Source organism: Magnolia sinica, chromosome 7 (assembly GCF_029962835.1).
Source record: "Magnolia sinica isolate HGM2019 chromosome 7, MsV1, whole genome shotgun sequence".
Taxonomy (NCBI): Eukaryota; Viridiplantae; Streptophyta; class Magnoliopsida; order Magnoliales; family Magnoliaceae; genus Magnolia; species Magnolia sinica.
In genome coordinates, this window is record NC_080579.1 from 50,186,379 (window position 1) to 50,205,596 (window position 19,218).

The 19,218-nt window shown below is 38.0% G+C and overlaps 1 protein-coding gene across 8 annotated transcripts; it reads left to right on the forward strand.

Annotated features, from left to right (window-relative positions):
* Positions 1 to 16,232: 16,232 nt before the first annotated feature.
* Positions 16,233 to 17,998, forward strand: LOC131252063 (uncharacterized). Of its 8 annotated transcripts, none has more exons than XR_009174136.1 (7): positions 16,233 to 16,431; positions 16,551 to 16,647; positions 16,793 to 16,915; positions 17,008 to 17,116; positions 17,298 to 17,425; positions 17,512 to 17,576; positions 17,667 to 17,998. XR_009174136.1 is itself a non-coding variant. In XM_058252986.1 (6 exons), exons 3-6 carry the CDS (start codon positions 16,832 to 16,834, stop codon positions 17,730 to 17,732), a joined length of 324 nt encoding a protein of 107 aa, XP_058108969.1. In that variant the 5' UTR covers positions 16,233 to 16,431; positions 16,551 to 16,647; positions 16,793 to 16,831; the 3' UTR covers positions 17,733 to 17,998. The 8 variants fall into 8 exon arrangements, 3 of the variants coding, with proteins under 3 accessions (XP_058108969.1, XP_058108971.1, XP_058108970.1); XR_009174137.1 differs by having other exon boundaries at positions 17,670 to 17,998; XM_058252986.1 differs by lacking the exon at positions 17,298 to 17,425.
* The last annotated feature ends 1,220 nt before the right edge of the window (positions 17,999 to 19,218 follow it).

Sequence of the window (19,218 nt, forward strand, 5' to 3'; positions counted from 1 at the left end):
AAAAATTTTGTGCCAAGACCCGAGTACTACCTCTATTTTTCTTAGAAGCTTATTGGGGTAATTAGCGCTAAACTTGATTGTTTGTGAAATTTGCATCAATCACTTTAAATTGGATCTGCATGACTTAAAATCTATAGAATAGTTAGCGCTAGGTTACTCTGAAATCTGGGATTCATTGCTAAATCCAGTTGTTCTAGGGAATTTTTAGAAGTTCTGGATTGGACCTGGACCGCGCGTCGTAAGTCCGATAGCGATGATCTTAAGCTGTATTGGTCACCATGTTGGACTTGGCCATCACCTCAAAAATCAAGTCCAGATGATGTTCTGGGTCAATTTGATTGAGTCCGGAGTGAAGAGTGTGAGAACGATGAGATATTAAATGAGATTTTATGAAATCTGAGTTGTGTCGCTTGCGAGACGATTTTAAGTAATCTGACCGTTAGATTCTGACCCAATTTCACCCTCTGATCAGGGAAGCTGGCCCGGGCAGTCTTTATGCTTGTGGACCTGATAGAGATTTGGTGACCGTTGAATTGAGTGTGGTCCGCCACGGCTGATCTGAAGATCTGGTCGGTACGAAAACTCAGCTTGACCTAGATCCATGGTCAGTGAGCTTAAGTCCGACCTCTTGTGGAAAAAGGTCCACTGGAAATGCTCCGTTGGATCGAGAGAGGCCTATTTTGGTTATAACCTAAGTATACCTTGCCCTAGGGTTGTTTTCATTAATGTTAGGCCTATATATAGACCTTAAAACCCTAACTCTCTTTTCCATACGAATTTCCTAACCCTAGCTAAGAAAGAAAGAGGAAAAGAGAGAAAAAGTGAGAGAGAAGTTGGTGAATCATCTTAGATTCTTTCCTGTTCTTCTTCATCCTTAAACCATCACTTTAGAATCGTTATTCCGGTGATTCTGAGTTCCTTCTTTGGGTAAGTTAACCTAACCCTAATCTGTGTTAGAGCTTAGAAGAGTCTTTGTGTTGTTGTAGCTCATTTCTATTCTTGCTTTAGGTTGTCTTGTCGCCGTTGACGAAGACATATCGTCTGAATCAATTCGGTGTTCCATTTCTGGTTAAGGTGCAGACTTTAATTGTATAGGTTATGGTTTTCATGACTTTCAATGTTAGCTAATGGTTTATTCTTATTATGGATGAGATTTCACATGTTAAATGTTATATTTATGTTGCGTTCTTGATATGCATGTGATATATTGAGATTTGTGTATTCTATGTATATGTAGGAAGTACTGTATACGTATAAAATATGCACATGTGTTTGCCATGATTATTTGTTGTGTATTTATGCTAGATGTATGTGGGATAACTCCTTGGCAAAAGGAATTGTTCAAATGCGTGTATTTCAACATACGTCATGTATGTTGAACTATGTATTCTAAGTGTTTATAGAAATGTCTATATGATCTAAAGTGTAATATATTTACCTAATTGCGGGCGTTGAGAAGCGATTCTCAACACTCCTATTGATGTGTATGATTTCCTACATGCAAGTCATATTCCTTGTTATTTAACTTCCAGTATTACTTGTGTGTAAATCCATGTTAAGTTGATATTCTTCAAATACTCATATGCTACATGGTTGAAATTATTGTTCCATTACTGTTCTAAATTCATTATGAATATCTGTTGTAGTGGAATGTGTTTGGGACTATGAATAGTCCAGGAAATCGGCAGTCGGCCTTGAGATTGTGGTTGAGGTTGCTTTCACCACATAGGACGTGGTTTGGCGAACCTGAGTCGTATTAGAGTTGTGGGCAGTGGTTTGGCCACACGGAGTGTTTGCGCACTCTATGTCGTTCAACCCAACGTGCGCTCGTGCTAGTCGAGTCCGTCAAGTAACCCGATTGTCCGATGTATGTTCACCATGTATGGACGTTATTGTTTGAATCTAGGATACCAAACTTACCAGTGTAAATCCTATAAACCATTGTACCTTGATCCGCTAAGACTCATGAGCCGGACATGGTGGTATGGGACACCGTGGTCGAGCTGTCGGCCTACGCTGGGGTGACGAGCCTCCCTGTAGTGAACAGTGAGCAACCAAACTCGTGAGCCGATTATGGTAGTATGAAATACTATATTCGTGTTGTCGGCCTACATTGATTGGTGACGAGCCCTTTGTAGTGACCTCGAGCATGCCTGGATACCGCATTGAGGTGACGAGCCTTAGTGTAGTAACAAAGGTATGATAGGCGTGCATTAATTGGTGACGAGCCCTTTGCAACGACCGAAAACCATATGATCGTATGAGATTGTCTAGGACTGACAACCCTAGAATGGATCACTGTTTGGACGTTGATATGAGGAAGGTCCTTAGCTTCCCAATCCTGCTGTATGAAAAGGACTAATAATAACTTGGTAATCATGTTCATGCACCGCATTTGCATATGCTTTGTAGACATGGCGCACTTTGAGGCGATGTCATGCGTAACGTAAGATGAAGACGCTGAGGGTGTAAGCGCGAGGGCACGCATCATTCTACATACATCCTTGCATTAATAAGAGTATTTAGGACATGTTTGATTGTTCTACTTTATCATTACTGCTTGATTGAATTGATAACATGTTAACATTTGCTTTATTGTTCCATTGAGTTGATCACTCACTCCCACGTTCTGGGGCGGTGTTAAACACCCACCAGACTCTGTCGTAGCTGCAGATGTTGATGAGACTTCTGAGGCAGAGCAGGAGATCGAGGTGATGAGGCTGCATTTTCTTTCATGCAGTTTTCAGACGGGTTCTAGTGAGACTTGTTCTGATGCGCGGGATGCTGAGATTTCTTTTGGGATTAAATGATGTAATTTAATACTTGTAATTTTGATAGTAACACTTGTAGTGCGACCTGGTATGTATATGTATTTCAGGGATTTAAACATGTACACATATATTTCATTAAGTCTCCCGCTTGCATTCTTCACATATCCCCGAATTATATTTGCAGTTTGGCTTAATCTATTCGATGTTTTATGCACTCATATAGACAACATACATCCATCATTTAATATGTTTCATAAGTGATGTTTTGAAACTCGGGAGCTGAGTTATGCTCTACCCCCGAATTTCAAGGCGTTACAGTTGCTTATGCTATGTTCTCATATCTTGACTAGTTACCTCTCATATTTCTCATTGATTATTTCTCCTCAGCCATCTATTTTGTGCTTCCTTTGTCATATTGTGACAAAAAGGGGGAGTATGGATATGTTATGGATATGTATATCAATATGGATGTTGTCATGAAGAGGTAGTAGCATTGTATTGTATGGTGTTTTATGAGTATGTTACTCAGGGGGAGTATGTGTAGAGGTGTGAGCAAAAGTGTGTAGAGGTGGACTGAATATTGATTTACAAGTCTGCAGGATGCTGGTTGATGATAACTGGTGCATGATTCTTTAATCAGATATTCTGTGTTATGTAACATATCTTGAAAGAGTGTTTTGTCACTAATTTGACAAAGGGGGAGATTGTAAGTACCATAGTTTATAGCCCTTTGTGTTGTCAAATTTGTGGTGCCAAAGACACTACTATGAAGCTTGGATATATAAAGAACAAAGCTCTACTCAAGATCAACTTAGGTTGACAAGCACTGTTCATAAGTCAAGAATCTCAAGATGCTTTTAAGTTCTACCTCATGATCTCAAGAAGCTTTCAAATTTGAGCTCCATCAAGACTTCAAGCTTCACTACTTTCAAAGGTCACTTGTTTCTTATGTTCAATATCCTTACTTCACTCCTGAGGTATGACTGACCTTAGGTTGACCTTTAGAGTAGGTCATTTTGGATACATAATTCATATGTTTTCTATAAGTAAGTTTGATTTGTTCTGAGACTTGTCTCGGACTTTGTTCGACTAGTCCTAGCACTGCTTTGACTTGTCTAAGAAATTCATGGATCAGTCATAAGTTTGTTATAAAAATTAAAAATTTTCTGTTAGGCTTCGACTAGTCGTAGGTACAGTGTCGACTGCATCTTCGACTTATCGTAGAGCTACAACTCAATGTACATTGCTCAAATCCGACTTGCTTCGACTAGTCATGTGAGCCTACGACCAGTCGTAGGAGACCCACAACCAGTCGTAGACCACCTACGACCAATCGTAGAACTGCCAAAACTTATCGCGCCCGAATTTTCAAATATTTGTTGGTTCTAGGACCAGTCATAGAGGTCCTTAGACCAGTCGAAGACATGATTTGCTCACCTATAAATAGAGCACGAATCTCAGAATTAAATATTGAAAGAAAGGTAATTCAAGTTAATTTATGTAATGCCATGAAAATTGGGGGTCGAGCACAAACTCAACTCCCGAGTTCCAACGCATCACTTATGCAACATAGATAATGATGATTAAATGTTCTCCTTATTAGTGCATTAAACATGAATGGGATTATACCAAAACAGTATATCATACTCCAGAGACAAGTGAATTTTGCAAGCGGATGACTGTATTAAATGTATAAGATATATGAACTGTAATAAGTCTCCGAAGTATGATCAGGTTACTAGGTTAAACATGTACATGTATACTCCCAAAATGTATAAAAAGAATATACATGTGTGCTCCAAAATATAATCATAACGAGTGTAATGATATCTAGTCAGCATCCCTGTAAACCCCGTCGATCAGAACACGGTCTACATAGACACGCCTGATAGCTGCATATAGGAGAAACCCTCCTCATCATCCTCAAAGTCCGGCTCCACCTCGTAGGCTATGCCATCATCTGAACCTACAACAGGGTCTGGTTGGTGTGTACAACACCATCCCGTAACGTGGGAGTGAGTGATCAACTCAGTGGAACAATAAAGCAAAGGTTAACATGTTATCAATTTAGTCAAGCAGTAATGATAAAGCAGACATATTAGACATTCCTAGATACTCTTATTAATGCAAGGATGAAATGCAAGCATGATGTATGCCCTCGCTTACACTCTCTCATGCAACACCATCTTACGATCGCGGTATGCTTTCTTCCCTCTATGCTCTTCAACCCGGGGCACATGCAGTGCGATGTAATGAGCGTGATTACCGAGTTATTATTAGTCCTTTTCATACAGCAGGATTGGGAAGTTAAGGTACCTCCCTTATATTAATTCCCAAATAATGATCCATTCTAGGGTCGTCAATCCTAGTAAATCTCATACGATGATATGGTTCTAGGTCGCTGCAAAGGGTTCGTCACCTTATCAGTGCACGCCTAGTGTACTCTTGTTGCTACATAAGGGCTCGTCGCCTCTGCGCAGTCTTAGCGTACTCTTGAGGTCACTACAAAGGGCTCGTCACCTTATCGGTGTAGGTTGACAGCTTGAATACAGTGTCCCATACCACCATATTCAACTCACGAGTCTAGGTTGCTCACTGGTCACTATGGGGAGGCTCGTCACCCCAGCGTAGGCCGACAGCTCGACCATGGTGTCCCATACTACCATGCCCGGATCATGAGTCTTAGCGGATCGAGGTACCAAGGTTTAAAAGGGTTTTCACTGGTGAGTTTGGTACCTTAGATTCCATACATGGTGAACATACATCGGGTCAATCGGATTACTTGACGAGCTCGATTAGTATGAGCGCACGTTGAGTTAATCGACATGAAGTGCGTAAGCATTCCGTGTGGCCTAACCACTGCCGACATCCCAAGTACGGCTCGGATTCATCGATCACGTCCTATGTGGCGAGACAACCTCAGCCACTAAATCAGAACCTGTTACCGATTACCTAGACTATTTCATAGTCCCAAACACATTCAATTATAACAAATAATCATACAAGCTAATCAAAACAGTAATGGATCAACATTTCCAATCATACAAGCATGTGAGCATTTGATGGATTTCAACTTAAACATGAATTCAACCTAAGCAGTGTCTAAGTAAAACAGACAAAGAATATAAGTTACATGGAGGAAATTATACATAGCGTTAAGGTAGTTGAGAATCTCTTCACAACACCCATATAACGTATAATTTATTACACACTTGTTCATTCAGACATTTCTACAAACACTTAGACTGCACATTCCAACATACATGACGTATGTTGGTGATAGCACGTCTTAGGGCAAATCCTTTCGTTAAAGAGTTGTTACACATACAACTAGCACAAACACACGACAATTAATCATGGTAAGTACACGTTCAAATTTCATACACATACGATACTTTCTACATATACATGGAATACACTAATCTCAATATAGTTCATATATATCAGAAACACGATACAAACGTCGCATTTGGCATGCGAAATTGCACCCACATCAGCAATAAACCATTAACCGACATTGAAAGCCTTCAAAACCATAACCTATACCTTTATAGTCCGCACCTTACACCGGTAGACACGTAACGAACTCAGTTCGTTCACTCACACTCCGTCTACGGCCTAACGACAACCTATTTCATGAAATAGGTTAGTTACTTTGTTACTTTAACAAATGGAAACCCTAGAACAGATTAGGGTTAGGATTCCATACCCAATAGTGGAATGGAATTCGCAGGAATAGCGATCCGGTAGTGATGAATAAGCACGGGAAGAGGCAGGGTAGAATACCAAGAATCTTCACCAAGTTCTCTTTCACTTTCTCTCTTTACTCTCTTCTCTCTCTTAGGGTTTTTCTTAAATTCGTATGGAGTGAATGAGAGAGGGTTTAAGGTCCTTATATAGGCCCAGGACTGATGGAAATGGTCCCAAGGCCAAGGTATACTTAGGTTATATCCAAATATGGATTGTTTCGGTCCAACGGAGCACTTCTGGTGGCCCCTTTTCCACATGTGGTCGGACTTAAGCTCCCTGATCATAGATCTAGGTCAGGCTGAGTTTTCGTTCCGATCGGATTTACAGATCAGCCATGGCGGACCAGTTTCAGTTCAACGGTCATGGTCACTCAATCAGGGCCACAAGCACATCGACATGTGTGGGACATTTCTCCTAATCCGAGGGTGTATTTGGGTTAGATTCTGACGATCTAAATCCTTATATTTAGCGCACAAGCGACACGACTCAGATTACTTAAATTCAGATTTTTATTCTAAATATTTTCACGTTTCTCACACTCTTTGCTCCGGGCTCAAGTTGTGCATCAAGTCCAGTAATGCGGTCATATCCGTATAGTTTCTGGATAATTGGACTTTCGACGTGCGGTCCAAGTCCGATACAGAGTTTTAAGGTGCTCCCGACAGCAACTGGGTTTTGAGATGGATCCTAAGTTTCAAGATAATGTACCATTAATGATTCTACACATTTTAAGTCTTGCAATTCATATTTAAAGTGGTTCAAGCTAATTTTATTGATTGTTCAGTTTAGCACTTAACTAAATCGTGCCCTAATTACGATAGAATAAGGTCTTAGGGCAGTTCTACGCCCCTTTCTGGCACTTTTAGTTAGTATATTATTTTAATTATTTTTTTAATATTTCTTCATCAAGTCCACTTCATCTCTACCAAATTTCATTAGATTTTGTGTTGTAGAAAAATTTTAAAAATTCCAAAAGCAGCAGCTGTCCAAACTAATAATTTTCAGACAGTTGTCACAACGACCTCTATTTATTTATATTATTTATTTTATTATATTTTTCACTTATTTTTATATGATACTAGACTTATCAATCTTCAATATGGATTTTGAATCACCTAAATCGGAGTTATAACGAGGGAGATATGACTTTTCAAAGTTGGATGAAAGTCGCAGAATTTTTCTACCGAAAACGGGCCGCCGGCCCGCTGTGGCCCTGCCAGGCCCGCATTTTAGCGAGGCCTCGCCAAACCGACTAGCCCCTCGCCGGTCGCTGGACTCTGGGGCGAGGGCTTAGCCTAGGGGCAATGTCCTCCCCCCCCCGTGGGGGTGCCCGATATATGCGGGACTCACCTCGGGTCCCCCCGAATTGTGTCGTTTGGCCCCCGTGTCTATGTGAGACATTTTTTGGTCTAACTTGCAAACCAGAATGAGTTTATTTGATATGCAATATATGATTTTAGAGTAGGAGACGCTAATCTATCTAACTAACCTATTTATTTTGTTAGATTCCAAAGGGTTAAGGGTCAAAAACCTATTTTATCCATTTAATTACTATTTATGGTAAGTTTTAGTTTTGGTATTGTTCTTCATCATTTATACCCTAGGATTGGTGTGTATTATGAATGTGTTTAGAAAACTTTGAGGGATAGGATGGTGAAAGGTGAGATTTCGAAGGAAAAGGGTTAAAAAGGGACTTTATGCTTTGGGATTGAGTTCTAGAAAGTTAATAAGGTGTTATGATTGATCCATTGCTTAAGGACATCTATTTCCAGGTTGGCAAAAATTCAGGGTGTTACAATTTAATTCGGTCTTCTAAGAGATAAGTCGGTGCTCCATTTAAGCTAAGTGTGCATATTTAATATTCTCTTTCTTTAGCTTTGTTAATTGATTTTATTTCTTGCATTCCAATATAATCTGAATAGAGGAATTGTTGTTTTCCTTTTTCTGGAATCAAAATCAATTAGAGCTAGCCCTTTTGTTTTAATTTAAAATCTGTTAGAACCTAGAACCATTATAAAGTGAGTATTGGACATTAAACTTTGACATTCAAATCTCTACTCCGACTTGGTTCTTCTGGACTGCTACAACGAAGGAGAAAATCAGGTATTTTACAATTTGTGTAATTTACATTGTTTGATTTTATTTGAGGTTAAGCCAGAAAAATCTCAAAGTTGTTGGTTATCTGAGGAGAGCCAGAAAACTCAAAAGTGAGGGTTTTCGAATTGTGTAAGCCCTTTGAAAAAGACACAATTGTGAAGGTTTTGGGTGAACCTGTGAAAACCTATTTGATAGTGAACGCTAATATCCCCTTTGTGAGGATATTAGGAGTGGAGTAGCATTTTGTGTGGCTGTTGTTTAACAGTTGGTGAACACACAAGCGAACCACTATAATTCTTTTTGTTGTAGATGTATGATTTATATTTCCTATCTTTTATCATTCTGAATTGTGGAATGTATGTGTGAATGTGAATGTTGTAATCATTTCATTTCACGCACAGTGGGGAATGTTGTAATAATTTAGATTTACATTTCAGCATTATATTTTTGCTATCTCTTTATTACGTTGAGCTTCAGTTTCTCTATTTGTTCTAGAAATAAGGTTGTCCTACCATAAACTTTGGTTTTTGGTGTAAGGTTGTCCTTAGAACAATTTGTGTTTCTATTTCTCTATTTTAGGTTGCTTTCCATTCCTATACTGTGATTGGTGTATAGTGCTATCTATTCCTTGTTTCATATTCCACTGTATTTATTTTTAATTTGGCATAGTCCTATTCACCCCCCCCCCCCCCCCTCTAGAACATATAGCTTGGCCATTTCACGTTTTGATGGAATCATTCGAAAACCACAGAAGTTACGAAAAATTGTTGACGATGATTCTAATGATGATAATGTTGGTCCAATAGGTTCGAGTCAAAGTGTCATCCTAATGGGTATCAAATATGAACAAGCTCATACTTGGGTCATGAAGAGTCATCCCAGCTATGTTGTGTGGGAAGGGTATGTACTTTTAGATCATATGTATATATCTTTTTTATTTTATGCAATTTCAATATAACATTGGTATCAAATAACCCACAGGAAGTACAAAGATATCTTGCAGCGATGCTACAGGAGGACCAACAAGGTGCCTAGCGAGGATGAATTCATACCTTTGTTGAAGAGACAAACAGAGTTCAACGAATCTAATGAAGAAGAATTCAAAGATATAGTGAGAGGACCTCTAGCTTTTGCTACGCAATACAATAAGTATTGTATTAATGGTTTCCTTTTCGTCACTAAGAAATATGAGGAGAATAAAATGAACCAAAATAATGGGGTTATGACAGAGGGTATGACCACCTTCCGATCTAGTGCTAATGATATAAATACAGTGGATGAAAATCAACCTTACTATGGAGTCCTTCATAGAATTATCCAATTGGAGTACCGTACAGGGTATAAGCCCATCCTATTTAAGTGTGATTGGGTGAAGGTGACACATCATGGTGTTGCTGTTGATGTTGAAGCGAATCTAAGATTAGTAAATTTATCTAGTCTTTATAGTTCAGACAAAGCAAGTGACGAGCCGTTCATTCTCGCGGAGCATGCTGTACAAGTTTTCTACTCTAAAGATCATAAAAATCCTGAATGGCACGTGGTCTTGGAGGTTCCAAAAAAGATTTTTGTCAAAGAGGAGACATGCCTTCTATCAGAACGATTGAAGGCTGTAACTAATGCCGTGCAGGACCTGATCTCACTACCTTAGCAAATGCCGATGAGTTGATATTCAATAAACCTGAAGAAGTCAGTGTTGTAGTTGAGAAAACAAAGAAAAGAAAGTGATCAAGGAGAATCTATTGAATTCTTTGTATTTTTAATCCATGTAACAAAATGATATATATCGAAGGAAATATAATGAAGGTATGGATAATATAGTGAATTGTTTATGCTTTATCTGTTATCTAAATTGTTTCTTAACCATTAGGGATTTTTTTTTCTATTAGCATATAAATAAGCACATGGACTCACAGCCAGAGGCATTGGGTGCAAATGCGAGCAACACCAAAGGTAATAAGATAGTTCTCATTAATTAGATATGTAGATTTTATTTTTCTTATATATTGGCAGAAATCAATGACGTTTATATATAATTATTATTCTTTTTTATGTAGATGTGCCAACTTCTTCTTCATCTAGAAAGAGAGGCCCTACTAAGGGTGCTTCTCTACATGTGTAACCTGAGAGGAAAAAAGTCCTTAAGACGAATGAATTCGGGCAACCGAATGAGGACAGTCCCAATCACAAAGACTTTGCATCGCATATCGGTGTCCTAGCTCATACTCATATCCTGATCATATACGAGGACTTTCGCTGGGTGCCTTATGCACACATTCAAAAGGTCATAGAAACATTGTCACTATTTTATGAGTTTGAGGGTCAAAGTTGGGATGCAGCTGTTTAGTACATAACACAACGCATCAATGAAACATGGAGAAATTATAAGAAAAGGTTGACTAAAAAAAATATAAAAAACAACGATCACATAGTTGTTAGAGATAGTCCTGCCCCCCTAGGTGTCCCTATGGAGGATTGGAGGATCTTTGTGGATCAACACAACACCGAGCAATTCAAGAAAGTAAGTGCAAGGAATAAAGTTAATCGGGCAAAGCTAAAAGGACCTGCGTGCCTTGGGAGGCGCAGCATGGCTGTTACTCGCCATCAGATGGTATGTATATAAAGTTAGGTATTATAGTTTAAAAATAAATTTAATTTTGATCTAATTAACTCTATTAATGATGTGTATTTGAACGATATATTATGTGCCAAAGGCGATGGAGAGGAATCTTACCTCTGATGCCGAGATAGGTAGAGGTGATGTTTACTTAAGAGCTTATACGAGCAAGGACAAAGTCGTCCAGTATCTTGACCTTGTTGTAAGTGAACCCCTCTTACCACTAACTAGTACCATTATGAAATGTCATTATATAACTTTAAATTATTTTACGTTCATTTGTATTAATTTTGTCACAGCAAAAACTAGATGAGCTTTATAGTAGCAATCCTGCTTCTAAGATGACCGGCGTTGACAATGCCCTTACACAGGTACTAATAAAGTTTTAAAATTACTTGAGTTTCACGGTAATTATGAATATCCTAATAACTTAATTTGCAATATTTTACAGTTGGTTGGTTCTGATAGTAGAGGACGAATGCGTGGTCTGGGTTGCCCGATAAGCAAAACAGGACTGAAGAAGTCAACCCCTGCCCGTTTAAAGCTACATAATATAGCAAAAGAAAACGAAGGCCTAGTGCAGGAGATATTAGAGATAAAGAAATCATTGGTTGATATAAAGTCCTGGGTGGGTATGCATTAAGAGGCAGTCTAGTCAAAACCTCTCATCACCACTAGTGGCTAAATCTACTCAGGGATCATTGGTATGCAATTATAATTTCGCTAATGTAATAAGCTTACAATTATATTATAAATTCTAACAATACTAACACCATTTTATATGTGTACATGTAGCCGGATACGATATATATCGGTAAGAAATGCAAGTTGCTTGGTTGGGGCTTACGTGGTGTTGTTGCTCGTGGTCAAGTACACGAAGTTAGTCCAAATGCAGTTGTCCATTGTGAGCCATTAGCAGAGGGAGCTTTTGTTGTTATCCTGATTGAGATTATACACCCTGATGCTCCTTTGTGGAAAGAAGATGGATTCGCATCTACACTTGTGCAATGGGGGAAGCAATCAATGAGATTCCTATAATTTGAACAAATATAGTACTATATAATTGAACATATAGTAATTTGGCTTAAGTGGGTTTTGGTTGGGGCTTACATGATGCTTCTTTTTGGCTTAAGTAGTTACTATATATGATGTTTGGCCTAAGTAGTTACTCTATATGATGTTTGGCTTTTTTTTTTTATGGTACTCTATAGTTCATCAATATTTATAGTCTACATGAATTTTACACTATATATTTGAATATATTTATAGTCTTAGGCTCCATTTGGTCATCACATTGGTGTTTATGAATGTAAATTTATCTCAAACCAAATGGAGCTTAAGCCCTTTTTTAACTCTGCCAATGCAACTCCTTGCATTGCCAGTCCCAAGCCCAGGTAAAGGAGGAGGGAGAAGGGCTTCAAGATGAGTTTTATCATTTTTTTTTCATTTTTTGAAGTTGTTATAATTTTTGAGTTTATTTCTACTTGCAGGCTGGCAGATTTGCTCGCATATGTTGGCGTATGGCCTTACAATTCTCAGAGGTACGCATGGAACTTAACAGGATCATTGGCGTATAAGTTCATTCATGTTGTATCTGATGATTTTACATTTAGTAGATTATGATGTGATCACCTGGTGATGAGAAAATCTGTTGATCTCATTTGCTCACAGATCTATAGTGCATGGGTTGGAGAATGTGTAGCATAGGAGAATGGAAAGTAGAGTGATCTTGCTTCCTTCTGGACCCTCCATGTGGTTGGCAGGAATGATTTTTGGGTATGGTCTTGGATTTTTGATCATCATGGTTGGGACTACCATTGGTATGACATTGCCATATTTAATTGGGTTAGTTTTTAGTGACCATATTCATGTGAGGCCTCTCTACTTTTCAACTACGACATTAATCTAGTTTGAACAGTGATTGTCATTTGTTACTGATTTCCTCTCTTATTTTCTTCCTGTTGCAATTGCATTTCCAAAGATGGTTGAATAGATGGCCCTTCTTCTAAAAATCACTGGTTTTATTTTAATGATGACAAGGAAAGTGCAGCATATGAACTATTGCAATGTGATTCAAGCCGAGGAAAAAGGGAAATAAAAGTTCTGTTTATGGAGACACTCTATTTTTAAAAATTCTGTTTGGTCATTTTAATGATTTTCAGAAATTGAAACCCATGTAAATAGAATAAATATGAAATCTAATTGCAAGGACAATGGAGAACTCCCTAACTAAAATTTCTTATTTCAGGCACTTGTTGTCCTCATGCATGATATGGGTCCAAACTGGGAGCTGATAAGTGATGTTATCAACAGTACCCAACAGTTCAAGGTGAAGTTGTATTTGGATCTTTTTCTTTGGTTATACTAGGAGCACAGTAACTTATAGTGATCTAAGGGAGCTGGAGCATTTTCTGAGTATGAAGCACAGTAATTTCGCAAGTGGCAAACCTTGATCGAGGTGCATGTACATGTGAAGACGACAGACAACTACACCCTGAGAATGTTTTGCATTGGATTCACCAAGAGGCGCCCTAACTAGGTTAAGTGAACCTGTTATGCCTAGTCAAGCCAAATCAGAGAGATTCACAGAAAAATGAGGGAAATCATGGTTAACCAGGCAACGTCCTGTGATCTTAAGGAGTTGGCGCTTAAGGTTTAGTGTTTTCATTTTTCCTTTTTATCTTCAATTTTCATGGAATGTTTGAGGATTTTGTTTTAGTGGATGGAGAATTTTGAGAGATGACAATGAGAAATATACATGTAACTCTGGTGCAGATATACATGTAACTGTTAAAATAGAAAGTACAGACTCCACACCAAATCTGCATTCTATCATTTTTACATCTGATGGGGTAATCAACTTAATCATTCCATTATCAATCTTAAAAAATGTTGTTAAGTTTAAAAAATATTTATCTTTCTATCAGAACAAATGCTTGTTTCTTTTGTACTGTCTTAGTTATCTATCTGAACAAATGCTTGTTTCTTTTGTATTGTCTTAGATATCTTTTCAGAGGCTATTGAACAAGCAAGGTGGAAAGTGAGCTACTTGGGAGTATCCATTTGCTGTGGCTGGTGTAAATATCACATTCATGATCATGCAAATGCTAGATTTGAACTCCCGTAAGAGTCATCTCTCTCTCTCTCTCTCTCTCTCTCTCTCTCTCTCTCTCTCCCTCCCTCCCTCCCTCCCTCTATGTGTGTGTGTGTGTTCATGTGTGTGTTCTTTGTGACACACACTAACAGGTCCCAAGCCCAGGTAAATTTGGACGGTTGGTGTCAGATGGGCAGCTTAACATTCTTGAGAAGCTGACCCGAAATGCTGAGACAAAGCTATGATGATGACACACATATACATATAGATGGAATGAGTGTTTTTCCTTTTTCTTTTTTCTTTTATGTAATTATTGCCACGGATATTAGTAATATTCTCAAGGCATTGGTATCATCATATCATGATCCTGGTATGAGCACTGCATGAATAATGTTGTGTTCAGATCATTGCTATCTGAATTTGGGTTCCGTTTTTCATGAAACCAAAAATGGCGAAAAACAAAAAAGAAAAGAAAAGAAAAGGACATGGCACCAATCTCTGCATCAGTGTTTGTAAACGAATCTGTCATAGCCTATAAACTTGAAATTCTATGGAATGTGTAGCTACCTGATTGAGAACTTGTCACTAATGATGGCTTATATATATTTGCAGTAAAACCAAGGATGTTTGTTGGATCAGTTTTCAGCCAAATGCTTTTAGGTTAGACAGAAGTGTCTATGGCCCTTAGACCTGAGAATATGTTTTTATATGTGGGGCAGGCCTGTGGTGTAGTGATCTAGACTGTTTTGCGTCTACATAGGACCGGGTATTTAGGGATCCTTTTTTTAAAAAAAAAACTTTTGCCCCTTTGTTTTTCTAGAGACTAAAAACTTTGATACTGGCAGTGTGCAATGGAGGTTACGCAGGCACCTAGATTACTTAGAAATTGTGTACGTGGCGTACAGGTCATTGAACTGTCCAAATTATGGCCCAGTTTAGATGTATAATGAACAGAAAAGTTATGCTTGTTTGATCATCTATTGGTTTTGTGCTGAGTTATTTGATGGAAATGATGCCCATGGATCAGTAATCTAGACCATTCATCCATTACATCCCAGTGGACAGATTGTGCCCTGAGAATCCCCTGGATTTGTTGCATCCTTTTAGCAACAAATCTAGGACTTCTCTCAATCGGAACTAACCACCTACAGGCACCTATATTGCTATATGCAGTACAAGGCATTTTTTAGCTCCGTGATGTAAAAAAGGTTTTTTTTTTCCTTTTCTTTTTCCATTTCGTGGCTGAACACCCGTACTGCAAATTGTGGTAGAGGTGCCTTGAGGTTATCAGTTCTCTTTTTTAATTTAGTGCGGGTCACTTGATTCTCCTACTATATTCCACAAATGGAAATGTTAACATTGTCTCACAGTAGTTTTTTTTTTTTTTGCTAGTTACGCTGTTTGTCGAAGATCCTGAAATTTGATATGGGTTACAGGAATTTGCAGCCCCAAACAAATCACCAAAGAAGAAACTGATGTATCGACTCACCAATCGAAAGTTTCCCTATGAAGGTAAGTTGTGTACACATCCCTTTTTATATTCAAGCCATTCCCTTAATTTATGTAAAACTAGGCTACCCAAAATTTATGAACAACTCCCATTGCCTTTGATCTGCTAGAACTAGCATGTGTGGATTGGCAAAAGTGTGAATGCACTTGGCGTAATTAGTAGCGGTGAGGATCTCCCACAATATTGATAAAACTCTATAAAATAGGAAATAACTCAAATTATTATCATAATATGTTGTGTATTCTCTTGGGGTTGTGTATTGGGGCTCAATACATAGTCTTATGGTTGTGTATATAGCTGAACATGTATATACCCTTACCATTGTGTATATTTTGCCATATGAGGAATTTCCTACATATATACCATCAACATGATTGTTTTATTTGTACACAAAGATAGACATGCTCTAGGGAGTAACATGAAGAAAATGTAGAATCAGTATATATAGGGAGTAACATGAAGAGAACGTAGAAACAAGTCCCCTGGAAATGCGTATGTTGAAGGCGATGCATCAAGTACGAGTTATTTCCTAGCAGGCACAACAGTCACCGGTGGCACTGTCACAATTGAAGGTTGCAGCACAAGCAGTTTACAGGTATTACAACTCTCTTCCATGTCTGCATTTGCTATATTTTGTACTCATGTACATGTCATCTCATAGATCTTACAATCAGACTATCAGTATTAATTGGACATGACTCCATTTACATTCAGCATCAAACTGGCTGCAGTTGCTTCTCGTAAGGAACATTTAAATCTGGAGCAATGGCTGAACGAAAATCTGAGCACATACAGGGATACTTTTTTCGAGGTGATTCACATGCTTTATTTCATTGCCATTGTATGAATGAACTTGTCCTCAATATATGCTGCATTTTTTTTTTCTCTTAAAGCTTCTTCAACATGAAAATGTTTAGAGTCCACTCATGGACATGTCTTTATTTATTTTTTCCCAGGATTGCCTCAAGTTCTTAAAAGAAATACCTTCTGCAGCAATGAATGATGCATCTTCCAATCCTTTCCAACATTCTAGCTTTGTCATGAATCTTTATCTAGAGACAAGTTCTACTCTTTTGAAGGTTTTTGCTTCCAAATTTTCTTTTTCTATTACCTATACACAACATCATAGAGAACTATTATGCATATTGTAGTTTACATGAATATTTCACAGGTCCTTCAAGCCCATTCTGGCCAGCTCATCTCCCACCAACTTTCTGAGGAATTGAGAAGGTTGCAGGCATCATCTGTGCATGTTAATCCAAGATTGCAAAATGGTGGAGGTACAAATTCATCAACACATGATGCATCATATCTGATTATTCACTGGCCTCTTCAGAGCAATAGAAAATAATCTTTTTTAGCATCTCTTGTCCAAACATAGTTCAAAATGTATGATTATTCACTAGCCCTTCACTCACTGTTGAAGCGTATGTTTGTTAAGTTGCACTCTTTGTCATGCAGCACATTGCGAACCTTACTGGGAACAAAACTCTAGTTCTGCCTGTGCCTGCATTTAACGTCATCATTGGAGGATCACATGGTTTCACTGTCAACTTGAATTTTGTGAACCTTGCTGGGAACAGAACTCGGTACAGGCAGATTGTCAATTACTATTTTATTTCCCATCTTGAAGATTTCATTCATCTCAATGCATGTTATCTTTTTCTCTCCGTAGGACATGTTTCTAAGGGGGTAAAACCCAAAGGCAGGGGAGCTCCGAAGAAGGCTCCTGATAGAAAGGTGTGTTTGCAAATCCTGAAACTTCTTATTTCCCAAGTATCTCCCTGTTTTTGTGGACTTCTCATTGCCTTTTTGGTTTGGGTCTTTTAGCAGAAAATGCCAATTGCCATTGATAGTGAAGAGGAAGATGATGAGGTGCTCGAGCTGAAAGAATGACTGGTAGCGTATAACATTGATTCTCCTTCAGATCAAACAGGTATATGATCATCCATGTGCAGTAAGCTTTCAGATCAAAGCGAAGCTGAGAATAGGGTGTTAGTTGATTGCAAATTGATAACCAGTAGATGCATATCCATGGAGTTTTCGCTTGCGATTGTTGAGAAGCTATTTGGCTGCGAGAAGGCATTGGATCTTACTGTTAATGAGAACTTTAAATAGACATAAATATTATGTTGGCATTGTACTTTTATGAATGGAAATGAATGATTATGTTTGTTGAATGAATGAATGAATGAATGATTTAGCCATGAATTGGATCTTTCTTATATGAGTTATCAGGGTGTACTACAATGGTAAGAGCTGCCATTATAAATTATTATTTTTTTATTAACAATAGGCATTAGCTACGGTTATTAACTGCAGCACTTTGTTGAAAACCGTAGCTCTTGCTAAATTCAGCTTTTTGCTACGGTTCTCATTCTACTTTTAGCTACAGATAAAATCCGTAGCTATATATAATTTTAACCTAAGGACAATATTGCTACGGATTTAATCCATACCTATAGTTTAATTAGCTACGACTACTAACCGTAGCCTGTTTCTACAAACCGTGGTTGTTGCTAATTTAAGCCTATTGCCACGGTTCATCCTCAACTTTTAGCTACAGATATAATCCGTAGCTTTAAATACTTTAGCACTGCAGAAGAAACGGCTACGGATTTAATTCGTATCCTTTATCTCTATGGCTACGGATTTTATCTGTAGCCATAGCTTTTAGACCTATGACTACGGTATCAATGGTTACGGTCATGCTACAGATTTTAACCGTAGCCATAGCTTTTTAGCCGTAGCCTTTGGCCTGTTTTCTGGAAGTGATTTGCAATACCAGATACAAGAAAACAACTAGATTCAAAAAATATGGAATGGGTTTTGATAGATCAGATTTTTGAAAAGAAGAACCCCAATCTTGCACTGAAAGACCAAATAAAGTGCACAAGAGTGAAAAAATGAGATACAATAAGTAAGATTCTGCAAGAAAAATACAAAAGAACTATTAACCTTGAAGGAAAATGATGGTGGGTTCGACCGGTCATGCTTGGGCTCGTTGGAGAGTGAAATGGAAATGAAGAAGAAGAAGCTTTTCCCCAATTTTAAGTGATTTCACGAGTTCCACGACTGGTCGTGGATATACACGACCGGTCGTACCAAGACTGGTTGTGTATACTCATGACTAGTCGAGTACCAGCCAAAAATTGCATTTTACAACAATTTTAAAATTCTACCCAAAAAAGATAAATAAACATATATATATATATATATATATATATATATATAATATGATACAATAATGCAAGAATATTCAAATTCTACCAAAAAAAAGATAAATAAACATATATATATAATATGATACAATAATGCAAGAATATTCAATTTAAATTGCACATACCAAGATCAAACTTTAATTTATTAAACCTACTTTTGT

Coding starts and splice junctions, on each gene's coding strand:
- LOC131252063 (XM_058252986.1), top strand. CDS start 16,832: ATGAATGATGCATCTTCCAATCCTTTCCAACATTCTAGCTTTGTCATG. Junction 17,117..17,511: donor AAGATTGCAAAATGGTGGAG/GTACAAATTCAT, acceptor TTCTCTCCGTAG/GACATGTTTCTAAGGGGGTA. Junction 17,577..17,666: donor AGAAGGCTCCTGATAGAAAG/GTGTGTTTGCAA, acceptor TGGGTCTTTTAG/CAGAAAATGCCAATTGCCAT.